The sequence below is a fragment of the Cheilinus undulatus genome, linkage group 20 (assembly GCF_018320785.1).
Source record: "Cheilinus undulatus linkage group 20, ASM1832078v1, whole genome shotgun sequence".
Lineage (NCBI taxonomy): Eukaryota > Metazoa > Chordata > Actinopteri > Labriformes > Labridae > Cheilinus > Cheilinus undulatus.
Genome location: NC_054884.1, coordinates 40218470 through 40236933, shown reverse-complemented (window position 1 = coordinate 40236933; position 18464 = coordinate 40218470). Strand labels below are relative to the sequence as shown.

The 18464-nt window shown below is 41.8% G+C and overlaps 1 protein-coding gene across 1 annotated transcript; it reads right to left on the bottom strand.

Annotated features, from left to right (window-relative positions):
* Positions 1 to 1330: 1330 nt before the first annotated feature.
* On the bottom strand, positions 1331 to 5110 carry LOC121528230 (microfibril-associated glycoprotein 4-like). The gene is made up of 6 exons (XM_041815555.1): positions 5089 to 5110; positions 3685 to 3824; positions 2568 to 2606; positions 2224 to 2320; positions 1930 to 2094; positions 1331 to 1762 (listed from the first exon to the last, which is right to left on the bottom strand). Exons 1-6 carry the CDS (start codon positions 5108 to 5110, stop codon positions 1509 to 1511), a joined length of 717 nt encoding a protein of 238 aa, XP_041671489.1. The 3' UTR covers positions 1331 to 1508.
* Positions 5111 to 18464: the final 13354 nt, after the last annotated feature.

Genomic DNA, 18464 nt, shown 5'->3' with positions numbered 1-18464 from the left:
TCTTGAGGCTGAAGATTGTGCAATATGTATAGTGTTTTTATTATAATGAATTTTTAGAATGCATTCATTTTGTATAGTATTGTTATTTGTTTGCTGGTATTGTTGTGCCTGATGATGTGTCGTTGTGGCTGTGGGGGCATCTATGGAGCAGCTCCTGAGTCCAGGACAAATTTCCCTGAGTGGGACAATAAAGTATATTTGATTGATTGATTGAGCTCAGACAGTGCAGTGAGCCTTAAAGGGCATTTCACCTATTTTTGTTCCATGAATCTCTTTGTTTTGGTGTCATTAGCCCACTTTAATGGTTTTAAGTGACATTAAAATGATTCATTTTGGTATAAAATTCATTTTGAAGCTAATCTGAAGTGATTAGGGCAAGGCAAGTTTATTTGTTTAGCACATTTCAGCAACAAGGCAATTCAAAGTGCTTCACAGTTCATTAAAATACATTGACAAAGGGAAAAAGAAACACAATTATTTTATTTATTTCCATGTTTTATGATTTAATCCATTACAATTAGTAAGAAAATGTTTTTAAAAGGGAGGTGTAAAGAAATGAAGTGGTTTAAAAGATAAATATTTCATTTATTGGTGTAAAATACTTTGACATTTGGTAATTCATGATGAGAAATTCATGTTTCTGTTTTATAAAGTTTATTGTTAAAATTCTTGGCAGTTCGGTTCATGCCATTTTGATGTGTTTCTTTGGTTGATGGTTAAACACAAGAAGATCAGGGAAAATTAGAACGAAGTCTGATGTGAAGAAGAGAAATAAACCAGATCACTGACATTTCTGCTCTATTTGTGTTGTTTGGTTTTTGAACCAGGACGTAGATGGCGTTTGTGAAGGCGAGCCCGGTGCCAGCTGTATGCCCCGCCCCAGAGGACGTCTGATTGGCTGATTGACTCGTTCAGATCCAGATAAGACCCACACTCTATGAACCTCCCCGGGTAGTAACAGACTGACATTGAACACAGACTCATCTGGATTTGTCAGACTAAAACTGAACTCTGAACTTTTCAAAAGCCCTTCAGGTGAGGTTTAGTTGTACTCAAAGCCGTTAGCAATGGCTGCCTCCACTGTACTGTGGTTAGCTGGGATATAGCTCTAGTAAAGCATCAACATGTTTATTTCTGCTGTAAAGAGACATTTTTATGGGGTGTGTCTGAGGTTTCTGTTGTGTCTGTGTTTGTGTGTAAATGTTGGTGCAGTGAGGTTTCCAGCTGTGTGTGTTGTTCTGAGCTTAGATAAAGACATCAGAGTGTTGTTGCTGATTCTGGGTTCATTCTGAGTTTTTTGCTCTTAAAGAATCAGGACAGGAGAGAGATGGACAGTTTCTGCTCATTTATTCTCATCAGGTAAGAACCAACAGGTGTTCAGAGCTCAACCAGACTGGATTTAGAAAACCTTCTGGTCTCCTTGTGGAGCTCCTTCTACATGATCAGAGAGGCTGGTGTTTACCATCTAAAGAGATCATGTTGATGATCAGCTGATTGGTCCTGGTGGTCTACTGAACAGGACGGATCTTCATGCTGATGCTCTTCAGGGAGTAGTCATGGCCTTTCCAATGTTTCCACTCCACTCCTACAGCATAAAGAGTGTTATCGGCCCCCCAGCGATAAACCCCGTTTGGATTGGTGATATGACAGTCGTTATACCAGAACGCCCCCAAGTGTTTTTTGGCACAGTTGCCAGACAACTTGTCCTGGTCTTTGTCAAAGGTGGAGAACTTCATTCCATTGTGATAGACCAGACCATCTCCTAGAGAAACACCAGAACATCAGGATTTTAGACATTACTGCAGACATGAAGACCAAACAAACCATCAGAGTCACCAACAGTAAACACATCTTCTCCTTCATTACTATAAAAACAAGAACAGACATCCTCACAGGTCGTCCTGAAACCAAAGAGAACTTCTGACTCACCGCCTCCATCCTTGAATCCAGAAACATGCAGGGTGTATCCGTATTTCTCAGGGCCGATGGAGAAGGAGGTGTAACGAGCAGACGCCGTGTTTCCATCAAAGTCCTCCATGTCCACCAGCAGCTCGAACTTCCTCCTCAGAGTCAGATGGAAAATATTTTCAAGACCTGAGAAATCAAACACAGAAACATGAAGGAGAGGATGAGTTCCCCTTCATTAGGTCAGATTCTAAACGTCCTAGTTTGATATGTCAGCGTCATCAATCATCTCTGGACTTCCTGGTTTTTCTGTCTTACCGAGCCAGTACTCTCCAGCAGCGCTCCCAAAGCCCATCTTATACTGATCCCAGGGTCTGTAGAAGTTCACCGAGCCATCCATCCTCCTCTGGAACACCTGGAGGACAGGATGGAGGTTAGCTAGCTAAAAGACAAGGGGTCTGTTCAGAAAGTCCAAAAAATGACCTCCTGAGTCCTTTCCTCTCCACTTCTCCTTAACCTTGGTGAAAAACGTCTCAGGGTCAAGGAAAGGTGGGAGTGAGAGGATATGAAAGGAGAGCAGTGGTGATTAGGGAATCTGACTGCTCTTTCATAATGCTCATTAGAGCTTGGATTAAAGTGTGAAGGATTGAGCTGACACTCACCGTCCATCCTCCTCCCTCTGAGTCCATGTCACAGTACACCTGGAAACACAAGCACAGTTAGGATCAACACACTGATCAGTACTGCTGGGGTCTGCCGCCTGGTTTCCACTGGTGTTCAATTATCTGTAAATAATCAGACGATGCCCCCTAGGGTCCAGAGCAAAGAGGTGCACTTTTTACAGATGGATAAAAAGCTGTTAAACTACATGTAGCCATTGGAGAGAGAGGATAATATTGTTCCATTTTTCATGAACATGTTAGATATTGAATAATGTTAAATATTCAGTTGGTGGCCTGGTACCCTAGACCATCAACAGCCCGAGATGATGGCTTAGGGTCCCAGGTCCACTTCTGAGCATCCCTATGTTAGAACATGGTGTTTGTTCTGGACAGACCATGACTAACACAGAGGTCCAATGCCAGAGCACCACTTGGGTTCAGATTAGGCAGGCTGTTCCCCTCAATCACTCCCTCCAGGTGTCTCCATCATTTCCCACATGGGCATTGAAGACTGTTAGAAGGACGATGGATTCTCCAAGTGGCACCCTTGCAGGACCCCACTGTGAGACTCCAAGAAGGCTGGGTACTTCAAGCTGGTGCATGAGCACCAACAACAGTCAGAGTCTTGTCCTCTGAAACCTGCAGTTGCTACGAGATGACCCTCTGGTCCACCGGGGAAAAGTCCAACATAGAGGCTACCAGCCGGGGGCTTGTGAGAATCCCCACACCCATCCGGCACCCCTCACCCTGAGCAACTCCAGAGTACGACAGTGTCCAGCCTTTCTCCAGGAGTGGGGTTCTGGATCTAGAGCTGGACCCTGCAGGTTGTAGGCCCACAGGTGCATGAATCCCTCTAGTCCCCCATCCCCCCTACCCCAGGTCTGGCTCCCTGGGGGTCCCCTGGTTTCCCTCTTTGGGTGAGGTGTGTCCCCTAGTGCCAACTCAATCTCAGCATTGCTCTTCTGTAACCCACTTGTTCCCACCCTGGGGTCTGAGACCCCCTTAAAGGTGCACCATAGATTTCAGAAGGGTTCACGGCTCTGTCTGCTTCTGGTCAGAAAGATTAAAGACTGGGAACCACCGCTCTAACCTGCAGCCCAGAGAGGCTGAGGCTTACCTGGGCAGCAGATGTGGCTCCGATGGGGTAGATGGTGTACACTCCACTGGGTCGGCTCTTATCTTTATGGATCTGACTGCAGTCCAACGGCAGTAAGGGATAACAGCTGATGAGCTGAGGAGCCAGGAGACAGAGGAGGACTGGAACCAGCTGGAATAAAGGCTCACATTTTTATTTTACAGTCATTTTCTGAGGAAGACTGCAGGAACTCAGCAGTCCAACCAGTCAAGGTAACACAAAACCCTGCTGGTCTGTCAATAAGAAAACACAGAAAAATATATCTTTGGTTTATCTGAGACAGGACAGAGAAAAAACAAACATCTATAAAGTTCCCAGAATCACATTAAAGTTTTAATCTTTAAAGTTTGTGTTGGTCTGCAGATCTATTTAAAGATCCCAGAAAGACCAACAGAGTCCAACAAACACACTGACAGCAGCTCTACATGTTTGGTTCTACATGAATATAACAAAGGAGAGAATTATTCAGACATTTATGTTTTATATTACAGTACTATCATCCTAAAACAGCCTCTAACAGTTAGCTCTCTACCTACCTTCATGGTGGAGTATGTGCTGAAGTGAGCTGATGAAGATCAGACTGTAGAAGAGAAAGCAGTGATGAGTCTGAGTCGGCCAAAGGCCCAAAGTGATCCCAAATAAAGAGCAGTTAGGGAGCAGAAGGAGCCGGTTCTTGTTGCTGAGCAGATCACTGAGAGAGTAGTAATGTTTAGTTCATGATCGATCCATCTCTATGTACCGACTCTTTTATGAATCATGGAGGCCGACTCCAGAGAGCTTTTTCCCTCCTTTTGTTAACCTTAAGGCCAAGACAGAAAATAACAATTTTCTGTTCTCTGAACTGCTGTGCCACAGGCATACCCAAGCAGTAACCAGTCTCAGGTTAAAACACCGTGGTGTTTGGTTGATTTAATAAAACCAACATGGTACTGCACACAAAGTTGTTAGGGACTGGAAGGAGCAGACGTTCCCATCACTAAAATACTGGTGTTTTTACTTTCTGGTTCCCTAACCCAGTATAGTCAGAAGAGAACCATGTTTATGCAGTGGTCTCCTCACCTTTTCACACCAACTTAGATTTAGTTAAACCAATACTAAATCTGACTGATTTAACCATGAAGTAGTGCTAAATGAAAAGGAGCAGAAAGCGTCTCATCCAATCTGAGAAAAAGAGCCTGAATCTCCATCATTAATGCTTTTCTCCCCTCTACCTCCATCTCTGTTTGTCCTCACCTGATGGAGTTCTGCAGCTCACCTGAGGCTTTGTGAGTCTTCGTGAATCTTCGTGAGTCTTCGTGAGTCTTCGTGACTTCTGATCGAAGCTTGAAGTCTGAGATTCTGTGAGTTCATTTATACTCTCTTCTGTCAATCCCTCCCTTGACACACCTTCGTGTGACAACAGCTGCATTTAGGTCATTTCCTCTTGGCAGTTTCCAAAATGTCATAAAGCAGAAAACCTAATAACAACCACACATGACAGACCTGTTTACCCATCCAAACATATAAAGACCTCAGCATAAATGAATCCTGAATACCAATTTTATTCAGTCATGGTAAACATTCACGTACCTCCCTGTAGCATATCTAATAATGTCAAGAAAGAGAACATGGCCCTGTAATCGTACGATAACTAAGGTTCTTAGCTAGCTTAGCTTGTAATTTCAAGATCAGTTTCATATGCAGTTACAAGACAAGAGGTCTAAATGATTTTTTCATTGGTGAATGTAATGTACTTCAAGGATTTTTTTGCATACTGCAAAGTAAACAATAAATGAGACACACTTGGACTCAGTGTGCAAGCGTAAAAAAACCAATATGGAGCAGAAGGAGCCGGTTCTTGTTGCTGAGCAGATCACTGAGAGAGTAGTAATGTTTGGTTCATGATCGGTCCATCTCTATGTACCGACTCTTTTATGAATCATGGAGGCCGACTCCAGAAAGCTTTTTTCCCTCCTTTTGTTAACCTTAATGCCATGATAGAAAAACATGGTTGTCTGTTCTCTGAACTGCTGTGCCACAGGCACAGCCAAGCAGTAAACCAGTCTCAGGTTAAAACACCGTGGTGTTTGGTTGATTTAATAAAACCAACATGGTACTGCACACAAAGTTGTTAGGGACTGGAAGGAGCAGACGTTCCCATCACTAAAATACTGGTGTTTTTACTCCCTAGTTCCCTCACCCAGTATAGTCAGAAGAGAACCATGTTTATGCAGCGGTCTCCTCACCTTTTCACACCAACTTTGATTTAGTTAAACCAAAACTAAATCTGACTGATTTAACCATGAAGTAGTGCTAAATGAAAAGGAGCAGAAAGCGTCTCATCCAATCTCAGGAAAAGAGCCTGAACCTCCCTCATTAATGCTTTCTCCCCTCTACCTCCAGTGTTTCTCCTAGGTTTACAGCTTTGGGGGTCAGACAATGACGACACACACTGACATACTTAAAGGAATCATGATGTTCATGTGATTCTTTGATAGCTATAATTATTTTTTTTATGCATGCATGTATGAATGACAGGGTTGGAAATTATTTTTTGCCTTCCTGCCTCATCAGGAGTAACTTTAGGACTGTATCAGAACAATTCTACACAAAACTCAAAAAATGGGCTGGACAAAATTATTGGCACCCTCAACTTAATATTTGGTTGTCTCTAACCATCAACAAGCTTCTTACACCTCCCAACTGAATTTTGGACCACTCTTCTTCTCCAAACTGCTCCAGGTCTCTCAGATTTGAAGGGTGCTTCTTCAACAGCAGTTCTGAGATCTCTCCATAGGTGTTCAATGGGATTTAGATCTGGACTCATTGCTGGCCACTTCAGAACTCTCCAGCTTTGTCTCCAACCATTTCTTGGTGCTTTTTGAGGTATGTTTGGTGTCATTGTCCTGCTGGAACACCCATGACCTCTGACCCAGACCCAGCTTTCTGACACTAGGCCCTACATTGTGGCCCAAAATCTTTTGATAGTCTGCAGATTTCATGATTCTTTGCACACAGTCAGGGCACCCAGTGCCAGAGGCAGCAAAACAACCCCAAAACATCCTTGAAGCTCCACCATGTTTGACTGTAGGTACTGTGTTCTTTTCTTTGTAGGCCTCATTCTGTTTTCTGTAAACAGTAGAATGACGTGCTTTTCCAAAAAGCTCTACCTTAGTCTCATCTGTCTACAAAATGTTCTCCCAGAAGGATTGAGGCTTACTCAGGTCCATTTTTGCAAACTCCAGTCTGGCTTTTTTATGTCTCTTTGTCAGCAGTGGGGTTCTCCTCGGTCTCCTGCCATAGCGCTTCATCTCATTCAGATGACCACGTATGGTCCCAGCTGACACTTTTGCACCCTGAGTCTGCAGGACAGCCTGAATTTGTGTGGAAGTTGACTGAGGATGTTTATCCACCATTCCAACTATCCTGCGTTGCATTCTTTTGTCAGTTTTTCTCTTCTGTCCACGTCCAGGGAGATTAGCCACAGCTCCATGGTTATAAACTTCTTGATTATATTACATACAGTGGACAAAGGAATTTCTAGATCTCTGGAGATGGTCTTTAACCTTGAGATTGTTCATATTTTTCCACAATTTTGTTTCTTAAGTCCTCAGACAATTCTGGGCTCTTCTTCCTCTTCTCCATGCTTGGTGTGACACACACAGACACACAACACAAAGGCTGAGTCAACTTTTAGACATTCTAACTGGCTTCAGGTGTGATTTCTAGATTGCCAGCACCTGTTACTGCCACATGTGAGTTTAAATGAGCATCACATGCTGGAAATAAAATGATTTACCCACAGTTTCAAAAGGGGAACAATCATTTTGTCCGGCCCATTTTTTGAGTTTTGTGTAAAATTCTGTCAATTTGTCTTTTTTCTTGTTTTTTTTTTCGTGTTGTTCCAATGCACATTAATGAAATCAACATGTGTACACCAAAAACATTTGTAATTGCAACAATTTCTGGGCGAAATGGTGTATTTTCTGGAAAAATTCCAGGGGTGCCAATACTTTGGTCCATGACTGTAGGCTCAGAGATATAAAAAGCTTACGATCAGAGAGGATCAGGTCTCTCTTGTCTACCATTGTCCTGATTGCAATAAACGTGCATTCAACTCGTTCTGACTCCTGACTCGTCTTTTAATGTAGTATTTCTGGCTACAACACTCCACGCCACTGAATCCAAACCTTTATTCTCTGTTCTTGGGTTTTCATTATCTGTAAGCCATAATCATCAACATTTCAAGAAATAAAGGCTTGAAATACTTCACTCTATGTGTAATAAGTCGATATAATATATGGGTTTACCTTTCTGAAATGAGTGACAAAAAATATTGAACTTTTTCATGATATTCTCTTTTTTTCAGATATACCTGCACTCTAGTGTGGCTGAATATCTGAGTAAATCAAAAATGCATCATGTTGGCAGCTGGGCAACTGATTTAGAGATTCAAGCAGCAGCAGATTGTCTGGGAGTAAATATATTTACATATTTTCGTGGTTGTTGGTTTGAATATAGTTGCAGAAATAAGCTGTTGTCAACTCGTTCTGACTCCTGACTCGTGTTTTAATGCAGTATTTCTGGCTACAACACAAACCAAGCAATTTCTTTGGAAAACCACAACAGCGATCATGAGACAGTTGGTTGCACACATTACGCCCAAATGTTATGGCTACTGCAAAGTAAAGACAGATGGTTCCAAGCATCACAGTGTCAGAGTTCAGAGCAAACAAAGCTGTAGATTCAGATTGTGGTGTTAGTAATGTCAGTAAGGCTTTGTTTTCTTTACACCGTTGTATAATGAAGTTGCAAGAACTCTTTGTAGAAGAGTCTAAAGTGTGTTGGACTTCAGGTCCTGTTTGTAAGACAGAGAAAGTGGTAGAGGATGGTAATAGTTTCTTTAGAGCTGTAGCTAAGGCAGTTAGTGGTAGTCAGACATGTCATGGTCAAATTAGATTAGCTGTTGTTAAATATATGGAAACCCAGAGTGAAGACTTCATCTCCTTGGTGGGAGAGCAGTATGTCTCATTGAATGATTATATAGAAGAGTCACAAATGAAGTATGTAGGTCATTGTGCTTCAGGCATATAATCTCAAACTACAGCAAATGGAGTTAACATATTTATATGTGAAAATGGAGAATGGAAGAAATTTGTTTGTAAGAGTACAGTGTTGGTAGACCAAGCTATATATCTGCAATGTGTGAATAAAACAATTAAGCCTGTAATTTGTGTTGGACAAAGTGAGGAGCAGGTTTGCTTCGATTTATGCAGAAGCAATAACCAGTGGCAGTTAAGACACAGGTGTAGAGAGAGCGTGAGTAATGTAAGTACTGATGTGGAGAGTGGCATGAACAATAACAAGTATTTGACAGACAAGAACAAACTCTTTGCTTAACAGCTTAATTACTTTCTAACACTGAACAACTGCTTTAATGTCTTCCAGTCAGGTTTTAGACCACATCACAGCACTGAGACCGCTCTGGTCAAGGTGTTTAATGACATTCGCTTAAACACAGATCATGGCAGAACTTCAGTCTTAGTGTTATTGGACCTCAGTGCTGCTTTTGACATAGTCGACCACAATATACTACTTGAACGACTGGAAAACTGGGTGGGACTGTCTGGCACAGTTCTTGATTGGTTTGCATCCTACTTAAAGGGCAGGGATTATTTTGTGTCAATAGGTAACTTTAAATCTGAGCAGACCAAAATTACATGTGGAGTCCCTCAAGGCTCCATCCTGGGGCCTATTCTGTTTTTTGCATGCTTCCACTTACTCAGATCATAGAAAACAACAAAATAAGTTACCATAACCATGCAGATGACACACAGCTCTACATTTCAATGTCCCCAGGTGACTATAGCCCCATACAAGCACTGGGTAAATGCGTGGAAGAAATTACCAAATGGATGTGCAAAAATTTTCTTCAGTTAAACAGAGAAAAAAACTGAGGTAGTTGTTTTTGGATCCAAGGAGGAATCCCTTAAAATCAGCATGCAGCTCCAGTCACTTCAGTTAAAAACCTCAGACCAGGCCAGAAATCTGGGTGTTGTCATGGATTCAGACCTAAATTTCAAAAGCCACATAAAAACAATTTACAAAGTCAGCTTATTATCACCTCAAGAATACTTCTAGGATTAAAGGACTAATGTCACAGCAGGACCTTGAAAAACTGGTCCATGCATTTATCTTCAGTCGAGTTGACTACTGTAACAGTAGTCTAACAGGCAGCTGCAGCTGATCCAGAACGCTGCTGCTCGAGTCCTCACTAAGACCAAGAGAGTGGACCACATCAGTCCTGTCCTGAGGTCTCTACACTGGCTCCCTGTCTCTCAGAGAATAGACTTTAAGATCCTCCTGTTAGCTTATAAAGCTCTGAATGGTTTAGGCCCAAAATACATCAGAGACCTTCTAGTCCAGTATGAACCATCCAGACCACTCAGGTCGTCTGGTACAGGTCTGCTCTATGTCCCTAAAGTCAGTACCAAACATGGAGGATCAGCGTTCAGTTACTATGCTCCGTATATCTGGAACACAGGTCTGCTGAGTGTTTAACTTCTTTTAAATTAAGGTTGAAGACTCACCTGTTCACTGCTGCCTTTGACTAAAAAACTTTTTACCTTTCAAATTTTCCATTTTTGCTCCAACTCTGCACTGTAGCTTTTTTTTTTTTTTTTTGCTGTTTTACAAAACTTTTTACTGTTTCTAATCCCCTTTTACATGCTTTGTTTAAAATGTTTTCATTGTGTTTCTTTTTCCCTTTGTCAATGTATTTTAATGACCTGTGTGAAGCACTTTGAATTGCCTCGTTGCTGAAATGTGCTATACAAATAAACTTGCCTTGCCTTGCCTTTGACATGATGTTATACCAGAAAAATCTATTGTACAAGCAAGGAATTGAAATGGATATAAGGATATGTGCGAGCAGCGCTGAAATGCAACCATTAAAATAAAGTATGGTGGAGATGCAGACCATAGGAATGGTGTTGTAGCAGGTAGAAGACCACAAACGCCACAAATCAAGACAAAGGTGTTTGAATTTGTCATGGAGCAGTTTTTGGACGAAGTAAAATCAGGTCCAGAGTTTGTGTGCTGTGTGTGCCATAGGTTGTTGTTGACAAATCAGGGACTGCATTGTACACAGGATGAATATAAGAGGCCAGGATTAGCTGGAAGAACAACTAATTGTATAACTGAAGATTATTTACATAAACGTAGTCAGGAATGTGTTTTGCCATACAAATTTCTGGACACATCTAGAGGTCAGATTTGGATTTGTTATACTTGCCATTTTAAGATCAATAAAGGGGAAGTTCCACCTGGAAGTGTAGTTAACAGTTTCAGACTTGGCTCAGTTTCTCCTGAATTGTCATGTTTGAATAGCTTGGAACAGCATCTCATAGCCTTGAATATCCCCTTTATGAAAATGTTGGCATTGCCCAAAGGTGGGTAAAATGGAGTTCACGGTCCAGTTACTTGTGTTCCTGCCAACACAGTGCAGACAGATAATCTGTTGCCTCGTTCCAATATGGAAGGGTCTTTGTTGTGTGTTTAATTAATGTGCAAGTTAACGTATAAAGGACACTATGAGTGTCAGTTTGTTGATACAATGCATGCCAGACAAGCGCTGCATTATTTGAAACAGAATAATGTACGTTATAAAGATCTAGAGTTCAATGAAGAATGGCTGAATGAGTTTTGTAGGAAAGAGGAGGAAGCTGTAGAGAAGACGACTGATGTCCAATGTAGCAGGTGGTGAAGGACCTAGTGGTGCACCAGAGGATGAGCTGTTACACCATAGACAGCAGCATTGTATGTTTCAGGATACTTGATTAATGCCTGTTGATGTTGGTCAGGAGGCTTTAGATCAGTACTTTGATGATATACTAAATGAAGGCAAATAAAGCTAAATGCTTCCCTGTTTAGTTCCCACAGGGCTGTAACACTTAAGGCCCAAACATACTCGGGCGGAACGTACGCAGAATGGACTCCGCGGAGGTCTGCGCGGACTCAAAGCGGACGTCTGCAAGGCCCATGCGTGCAAAGCTCAAATTTTATGATCGCGTGGACTCTGCTCCACGTACTGGTGTCACACAAAACACTGCTCGGCATGTATTTTTCACATCGACCCACATTTATTGTGACACAGACCTGCATTTTGCAATTGATTTTCCACATCAGTACTTCGCATGTCCTTCACCAACATGGCATACTCCCTTTCCTCGTCTCTTGTGGTATTTAATGGCCATACATACCACCGTCTCTTAATTTTATAGCTTTGCAAAGCCAGCAGGCAGAGCAGCTCCTCTTCCTCGTCGTCAGTGTAGGACACCATGACAGAAAAATGTAAACGCGAAAGGATTGTGGGTAATGAAGGATTTCACAGAAATTTCACAGGAAACTACTACATGGCAGTGCACTCAACTGGAAGCTCTGACGACTACGTGCATTCCACGCGGAGTCCATCCCGCTCACAGTACGCTGGAGTATGTTCAGGCCTTTACTATGCGAGTAGGCAGCATAGGTTGACCCTGTCTCGTTGTTTTAACAACAGGATATTAAACGCAGACGGTCGATTTGCCCAAAACATGTCTGAATTGGAACAGGTTATATCAAATGTTTCTATAGCATTCAGGAAAGGGAAGGGAGGTGGCATGTCTGTAAATGTAAGTGATTTGTTACTAATCTAAGTATACAGTGGTGTGAAAAAATATTTGCCCCCTTTCTGATTCCTGAATTTTTTGGGGAATTTTTTTTTTTTTTAAATGTTTCAGATCATCAAACCACTTTTTATATTCCACAAGGACAACCCAAGTAAATAGAAAATGCAGTGTTTGAAAGATTATTTAATTTTAAAAGGGGGGAAAAATCCAATTCTCTCTGGCCCTGTGTGAAAAGGTAATTGCCCCCCTTGTTAAATCATGAGTTAACTGTAATTAACCACAGTTTTTGGAAAGCTGCGTTCAATTTCACTGGCCACACCCAGGCCTGATTACCGCCAGATTTGCTGAATCAAAAATTCCCTTAAATAGAAACTGTCAGACAAAATGAAGTAGGCTACAAGATCTCAAAAAGAAACGCATCATGCCACGAGCCAAAGAAATTCAAGAACAAATGAAAAAAAGTGATTGGAATCTATCAGTCTGGAAAAGGTTACAAAGACATTTCCAAGGCTTTGGGACTCCAGCAAACCACAGTCAGAGCCATTATCCACAACTGGAGAAAACAAGGAACAGTAGCGAACCTTCCTAGGAGTGGTCGGCCAACCAAAATGACTCAGAGTGCAACCACGACTCATCCAGTAGGTCACAAAAGAACCCAGAACAACATCAGAAGATCTGCAGGCCTCACTGGCCTCAGTGAAGGTCAGAGTTCATGACTCAACCATCAGAAAGACACTGGGCAACAACGGCACCCATTGGAGAGTTCCAAGGCCAAAACCACTGCTGACCAAAAAGAGCACAAAGGCTCATCTCACATTTTCCAAAAAACATCCTGATGATCACCAAGACTTTTGAGAAATATTCTGTGGACTGATGAGAAAAAAGTTGAACTGTTTGGAAGGTCTGAGTCCCGTTACATCTGGAGTAAAAACAACACAGCATTTGATAAAAAAGAACATCATCAACAGTCAAACATGGTGGTGGCAGTGTGATGGTCTTGGGCTGCTTTGCTGCTTCAGGACCTGGACCACTGGCTGTGATTGATGGAACCATGAATTCTGCTGTCTACCAGAAAATCCTGAAGGCCAACGTCTGGCCATCAGTATGTGCTCTCAAGCCTGAGTTTCCGTTAGCCGGTAATTGCCGGTCATTGGCTGGTAAAAAGGGCAAAAGTCCGGCAGATAAAAATATAACCGGTCAAAATGTCCGGCAGAAAACATGCAAATGACCAGATAAGTAAATACTGAATACTTGCATATTATATTTTGTGTAAAGATATGTTGTGAGAATGCGTTAATATAAACTGAAAGTTGCCTAATCTAACTACATCTACTGTGCTGCGGTGCTGGGGTTGTTTATCTCCTCAGACAGCAAGCACATGGCTAATTATGTATGCACGATGACGTCAAAGCGAATCTATCTCTCTACTGCGCCTGCACATTACTGCTGGAGACTCTGCAGGGAAAGTTTGACCAGAGCTTTTGCATAAAGCAGAATTTTAATCTAAGTGAGGTTTTCCTGGTTAACCAAAGGCTTAATATCATCAGCGGCATGGAGGGATTTTGAGTATGTCATCACTGTGAGTAATGAAGAGGCTGAAACGAAGGGAACTGTATATAGCTGAGCGTCATAAACACCGATGCAGCAGCAGAGAGAGAGAGGCCTACGCCGGCTAATTAGCAGAAGTAGTCTTGGATAAGCCGTCAATGAGAGGAGGACTGGACCGGATCTGCTGTGGAGCTTTTATCTTTTCGGGACTAGTCCAAATAAACCAGGATGGTTGGATTTACTGCTTTATTATTGATATCATCGTGGGGACTGATGTTAGCAACTGACGGTAGGACTCATTTTTTTTTTTTAAATGTAGAGTTCTAACGCAGTGTCCAGTTAACACGGCACTGTTGTTATGTGTTTGGATGCTTCGTTTTTGTTGGTGGAGAATGGTATTTTAGTGTTGAAAGCTACAGAGAACATAGCGGCCAATGAGCTAACAGGCTAACGGTGCTAATGTGACGCTAACCATTGTTTATGAGTTCAACATGAGCGTATATTGTGTAACTGACTCCGTGTGTAAGGAAAGCCTTTATTTTGATAGTTTAAACCACTTACACAAAGAAAAAATAAGAGAAAGTCTTAGTGCAGTCGTTTCTAGTGTCTAATCACGTGTCTACCAGTTTTTAATAACGGGGTAATAATTACTCAGGTTTACTGTCGGCTTGGTTTCTACTGTCTCGGTTTTGGGTCAGGTCTGGAAATAAAAATGTGTCCTCTCTCCTGTTTAGCGCAGACTTGTGTATCAATGTATCACAGAATATCGGATTTATGTGTTTTGCTGCTGTAAATGCAACAAAATAATGTTAAAGCAAATGTCCGGTAGTTGTTCTAAATGGCCAGAATTCTTGAGGATTGCCGGTCATTTTGACTGGCAACAAAAAAGTCTAGAGGAAACGCTGCCTCAAGCTCAAGCACTCTTGGGTTATACAGCAGGACAACGACCTGAAATACACCTGCAAGTCCACCTCTCAATGGCTCAAGAAAAACTACATTAAGGTTTTGGAGTGGCTCAGTCAGGGTCCGGACTTAAATCCAACTGAGATGCTGTGGTATGACGGCAGTTCATGCTGGAAAACCCTCTAATATGGCTGAGTTAAAGCAATTCTGTGAAGAAGAATGGGCCAAAATTCCTCTACAGCGATGAGAAACACTTATCACCCGTTATCGCAAACACTTGATTTCAGTTATTGCTGCCAAGGATGGAACAACAAGCTATTAGATTCAGGGGGCAATTACTTTTTCACACAGGGCCAGATAGGTTTGGATTTCCCCCCTTAAAAAATTGGATAATCATTCAAACATTGCATTTTCTATTTACTTGGGTTGTCTTTGTGAAAAATAAAAATTGGTTTGATGATCTGCAACATTTAAGTGTGATAAATATGCAAAAAACTCAGGAATCAGAAAAGGGGCAAATACTTTTTCACACCACTGTCATTACACTTCAACACTACGTGACTGTCCTCCAGTAACCTCTGACCACGTGAGGCTCTAAGCCTTGAGAAAGGATGTTGAAAAAGTCCTGAGAGGTTGGTGTTTACTGGACCAGGAAGAGTGATCAGTGTGATAAATGGGAAGAAGGGGGGCTTGGAACAATGTCTGGACTCAGACACTGTTCAGTTCCAGAAAATGTTTTGTTAGATACCAAAGAAGTGTTTGGATTGTAACCAGGATGTGCGTGAGAAGAGAGCATCAACATTGAGACATGTTTTGATAGTAATGAGGAAGTACATGGGTGGAGGACATCAACATTTAGAAATGATCTGATTGGTATCAGGGAGTATGTGTATGGAAAACATTAAGAAGTGTGCAGTTAGGTGCACGTAGACATATCAACACAAAATAACAAGACACATTTTCCTCACTGCAACCCCCCCCCCGGCACGTTTTACACATTAAATTGCAGATGTACGTAAAGCACAATACAACTAAATGGAATTAAACAAAAATAAATAAATCAATGAATAAGTGAATAAATAAGTAGATAAATAAGTCAATAACTCAATCTTACAATAAATGCATACAGATATTACTGCTATATCCGTGAGTACAGAGCTTTAGTGTTTTCCAGAGCCCGGGACAGGGTATCTATTAAGTCGTCCCTAGCACCGTTTATTCGAGCAATGGAGAGCTCAATGGAAATCATGCCCAACATTAGGAAAGCCCAGTGCCTTATCCCAAGCTCATGTGGAGGTTTCCACCTCATTACCAACAGTCTTTTAGCAGCTGTCAGACCTAAAAGAATCAGTCTCCTCTCAGACTTTTTAAAACTCAATGCAGAATCATCATTCAGGAGTAACAAGTTGGGTGAAAAAGGAACATTAGTTTCACTAATATTGGATAAAATTTGTGATACAGTAGACCAGAAGTGCTTTACATCTGGGCAGTCCCACATAACATGTACATAGGTTCCCACTTCATTACAGTTACACAAATTACACAATGGTGAGGGGCTGAGTTGAAATCGAAAGCGTTTCCTCGGTGTTAAATAAAATCTATGTATAAACTTGAAATGAGTCATCTGATAGTTATAATTTTGAGATGAGAGTGCAACATTTTCCCAAACTCTTTCCCAGTTGATGGGTTCTTGCAATTGCTTCAAGTCCAAATTCCAGACCTTTGTCACACCCATATATGGACGTGTAACTTCCTGAAGTTTCTTATACATCTTGGACACAAAACCCACACCTTTAATTTTGGTGGTCATAAAATGAATGAGAGGGTGAGTGGGAAGCACCTCTTTCCATGGAACCCCACTAGTTTGAAGCACTGATCTCAGCTGCAAATAAAAGAAAAATGAGGCTGGTGGCAATTTATATTCTTTCCTGAGGTCTTCAAAAGACCTTAGACCATCTTCATTTATTACATGTGAAAGGGAGCGAATGCCCTGATTAGACCAAGATGGGAATAACATTGGTCTAAGCAGAGGAGCTGATTATTGAAAATTGGTCCTGGTCATAGATGGGGGTCTCTCTCATCATTTGTGCCTGTGTAACTCTGCGTATTCGTGCCTATTAAAAATATCAGCTAAGGTTGCAGTTAACTCGTTGTCTCCGACTCTTGTTTTTGTGTCTGTTCGCTGCTTTAAAAGCCACAACAATCTGAATTAGTGACAGACTATGGCCGCATTCACATTAAGCTACTTGTCTGTGCGCAGAGCATGTGCAGTGTTTTTTCATGCCCTCAAGACCATAGACACAATATACATAGACGCCTCATTGACTGTGTTTGCCCGCCACTGCTATACGTCTAGGTGTCCGCCATATTGCCAGAGGCAAGACCGTTCCATAAACAAATGCAAGTACATGAGGGATGAAGGGTTTTCTGATTATAAAACACACACGTTTACATTTAAGTGATGCTAATGAGTCATTTGTAAATAAGGTGGTTTACAGGTATATTTTTTTGTTAATTAGATGATCTAAAATGACTATCAGAGCCACAACTGTAGATAATTCATGTATTAATATCCTGCAACTGGAGGTGTGTCTCTGTTTCTTACTATTTAGAACTTAAATGACACAAACATACTGATAGAAGATATTATACTATATAGTAAATATATACAGAGGAGGGTAGTAACGCGTTACATTTACTCTGTTACAGGTACTTGAGTAGTTGTTTGTAAAATCCTACTTCTGAGAGCAGTTATTGAGCAGAGTACTTTTTACTTCTACTCCGTTACATTAACCATGCCCTGGTCGCTACTTTTACTTGTCTATAATTTATTTCATTAATTATTTTTTACACTCAGCTGAGCTCTGACAGCAGCGTGAGGTAAAATCCTCCACACCAGAATGTAAACAGAGGAGTGGCCCCGCCCCCTTAACCATCAACAGTTGGAGATAATAATATCTTGAATTTATATAGCGCCTTTCAAGAAACCCAAGGACGCTTTACAGGAACACATAGACATGGACAAACTATGTGAGGGGTAGGATGAGTGTAAGGGTGGTTTAGTAAAGACTGTAGGCTGTGGTGAACAGGTGGTGCTTGAGACGTTTTTTGAAAATGTCCAGAGATGGAGCTCTACGAATGTCTGCAGGAAGAGTGTTCCAGAGGGTGGGAGCTGCAGCACTGAAGGCTCTGTCTCCATAGGTTTGGAGTTTGGTTTTGGGCATGGAAAGTAGGCCGGTGTCTGAAGATCGAAGGTTGCGGGATGGTGTGTATGGATGGAGGAGATCAGAAAGGTACTGGGGAGCCAGAGCATGGAGAGATTTGTATGTGAGGAGGAGGACTTTGTAGTTGATACGGGACTTGATAGGGAGCCAGTGGAGGTGGATGAGGGTCGGAGTTATGTGTTGCCAGGGTCTAGTGTGGGTGAGAACTCTAGCTGCAGAGTTTTGGATGTACTGAAGCCTGTCCAGGGTTTTGCTGGGAACTCCAGACAGGACTCCATTACAGTAGTCCAGGCGGGAGGTTATGAAAGCATGAATGAGTGTTTCAGCCACAGAATCAGGGAGTGATGGTCGGAGTCTGGAGATGTTCTTGAGATGATAGAAGGCAGATTTGGTGACAGACTTTATGTGGGACTGGAAGGAGAGGGTGGAGTCCAGGATG

Excerpts from the sequence above, each read along its gene's own strand:
- LOC121528230 (XM_041815555.1), bottom strand. The coding sequence starts at position 5,110 with ATGCAGCTGTTGTCACACGAAG. Across the intron at positions 2,607-3,684 it reads GAGCCACATCTGCTGCCCAG|GTGTACTGTGACATGGACTC; the intron begins GTAAGCCTCAGC and ends TTGTGTTTCCAG. Across the intron at positions 2,095-2,223 it reads TGCTGGAGAGTACTGGCTCG|GTCTTGAAAATATTTTCCAT; the intron begins GTAAGACAGAAA and ends TTGATTTCTCAG.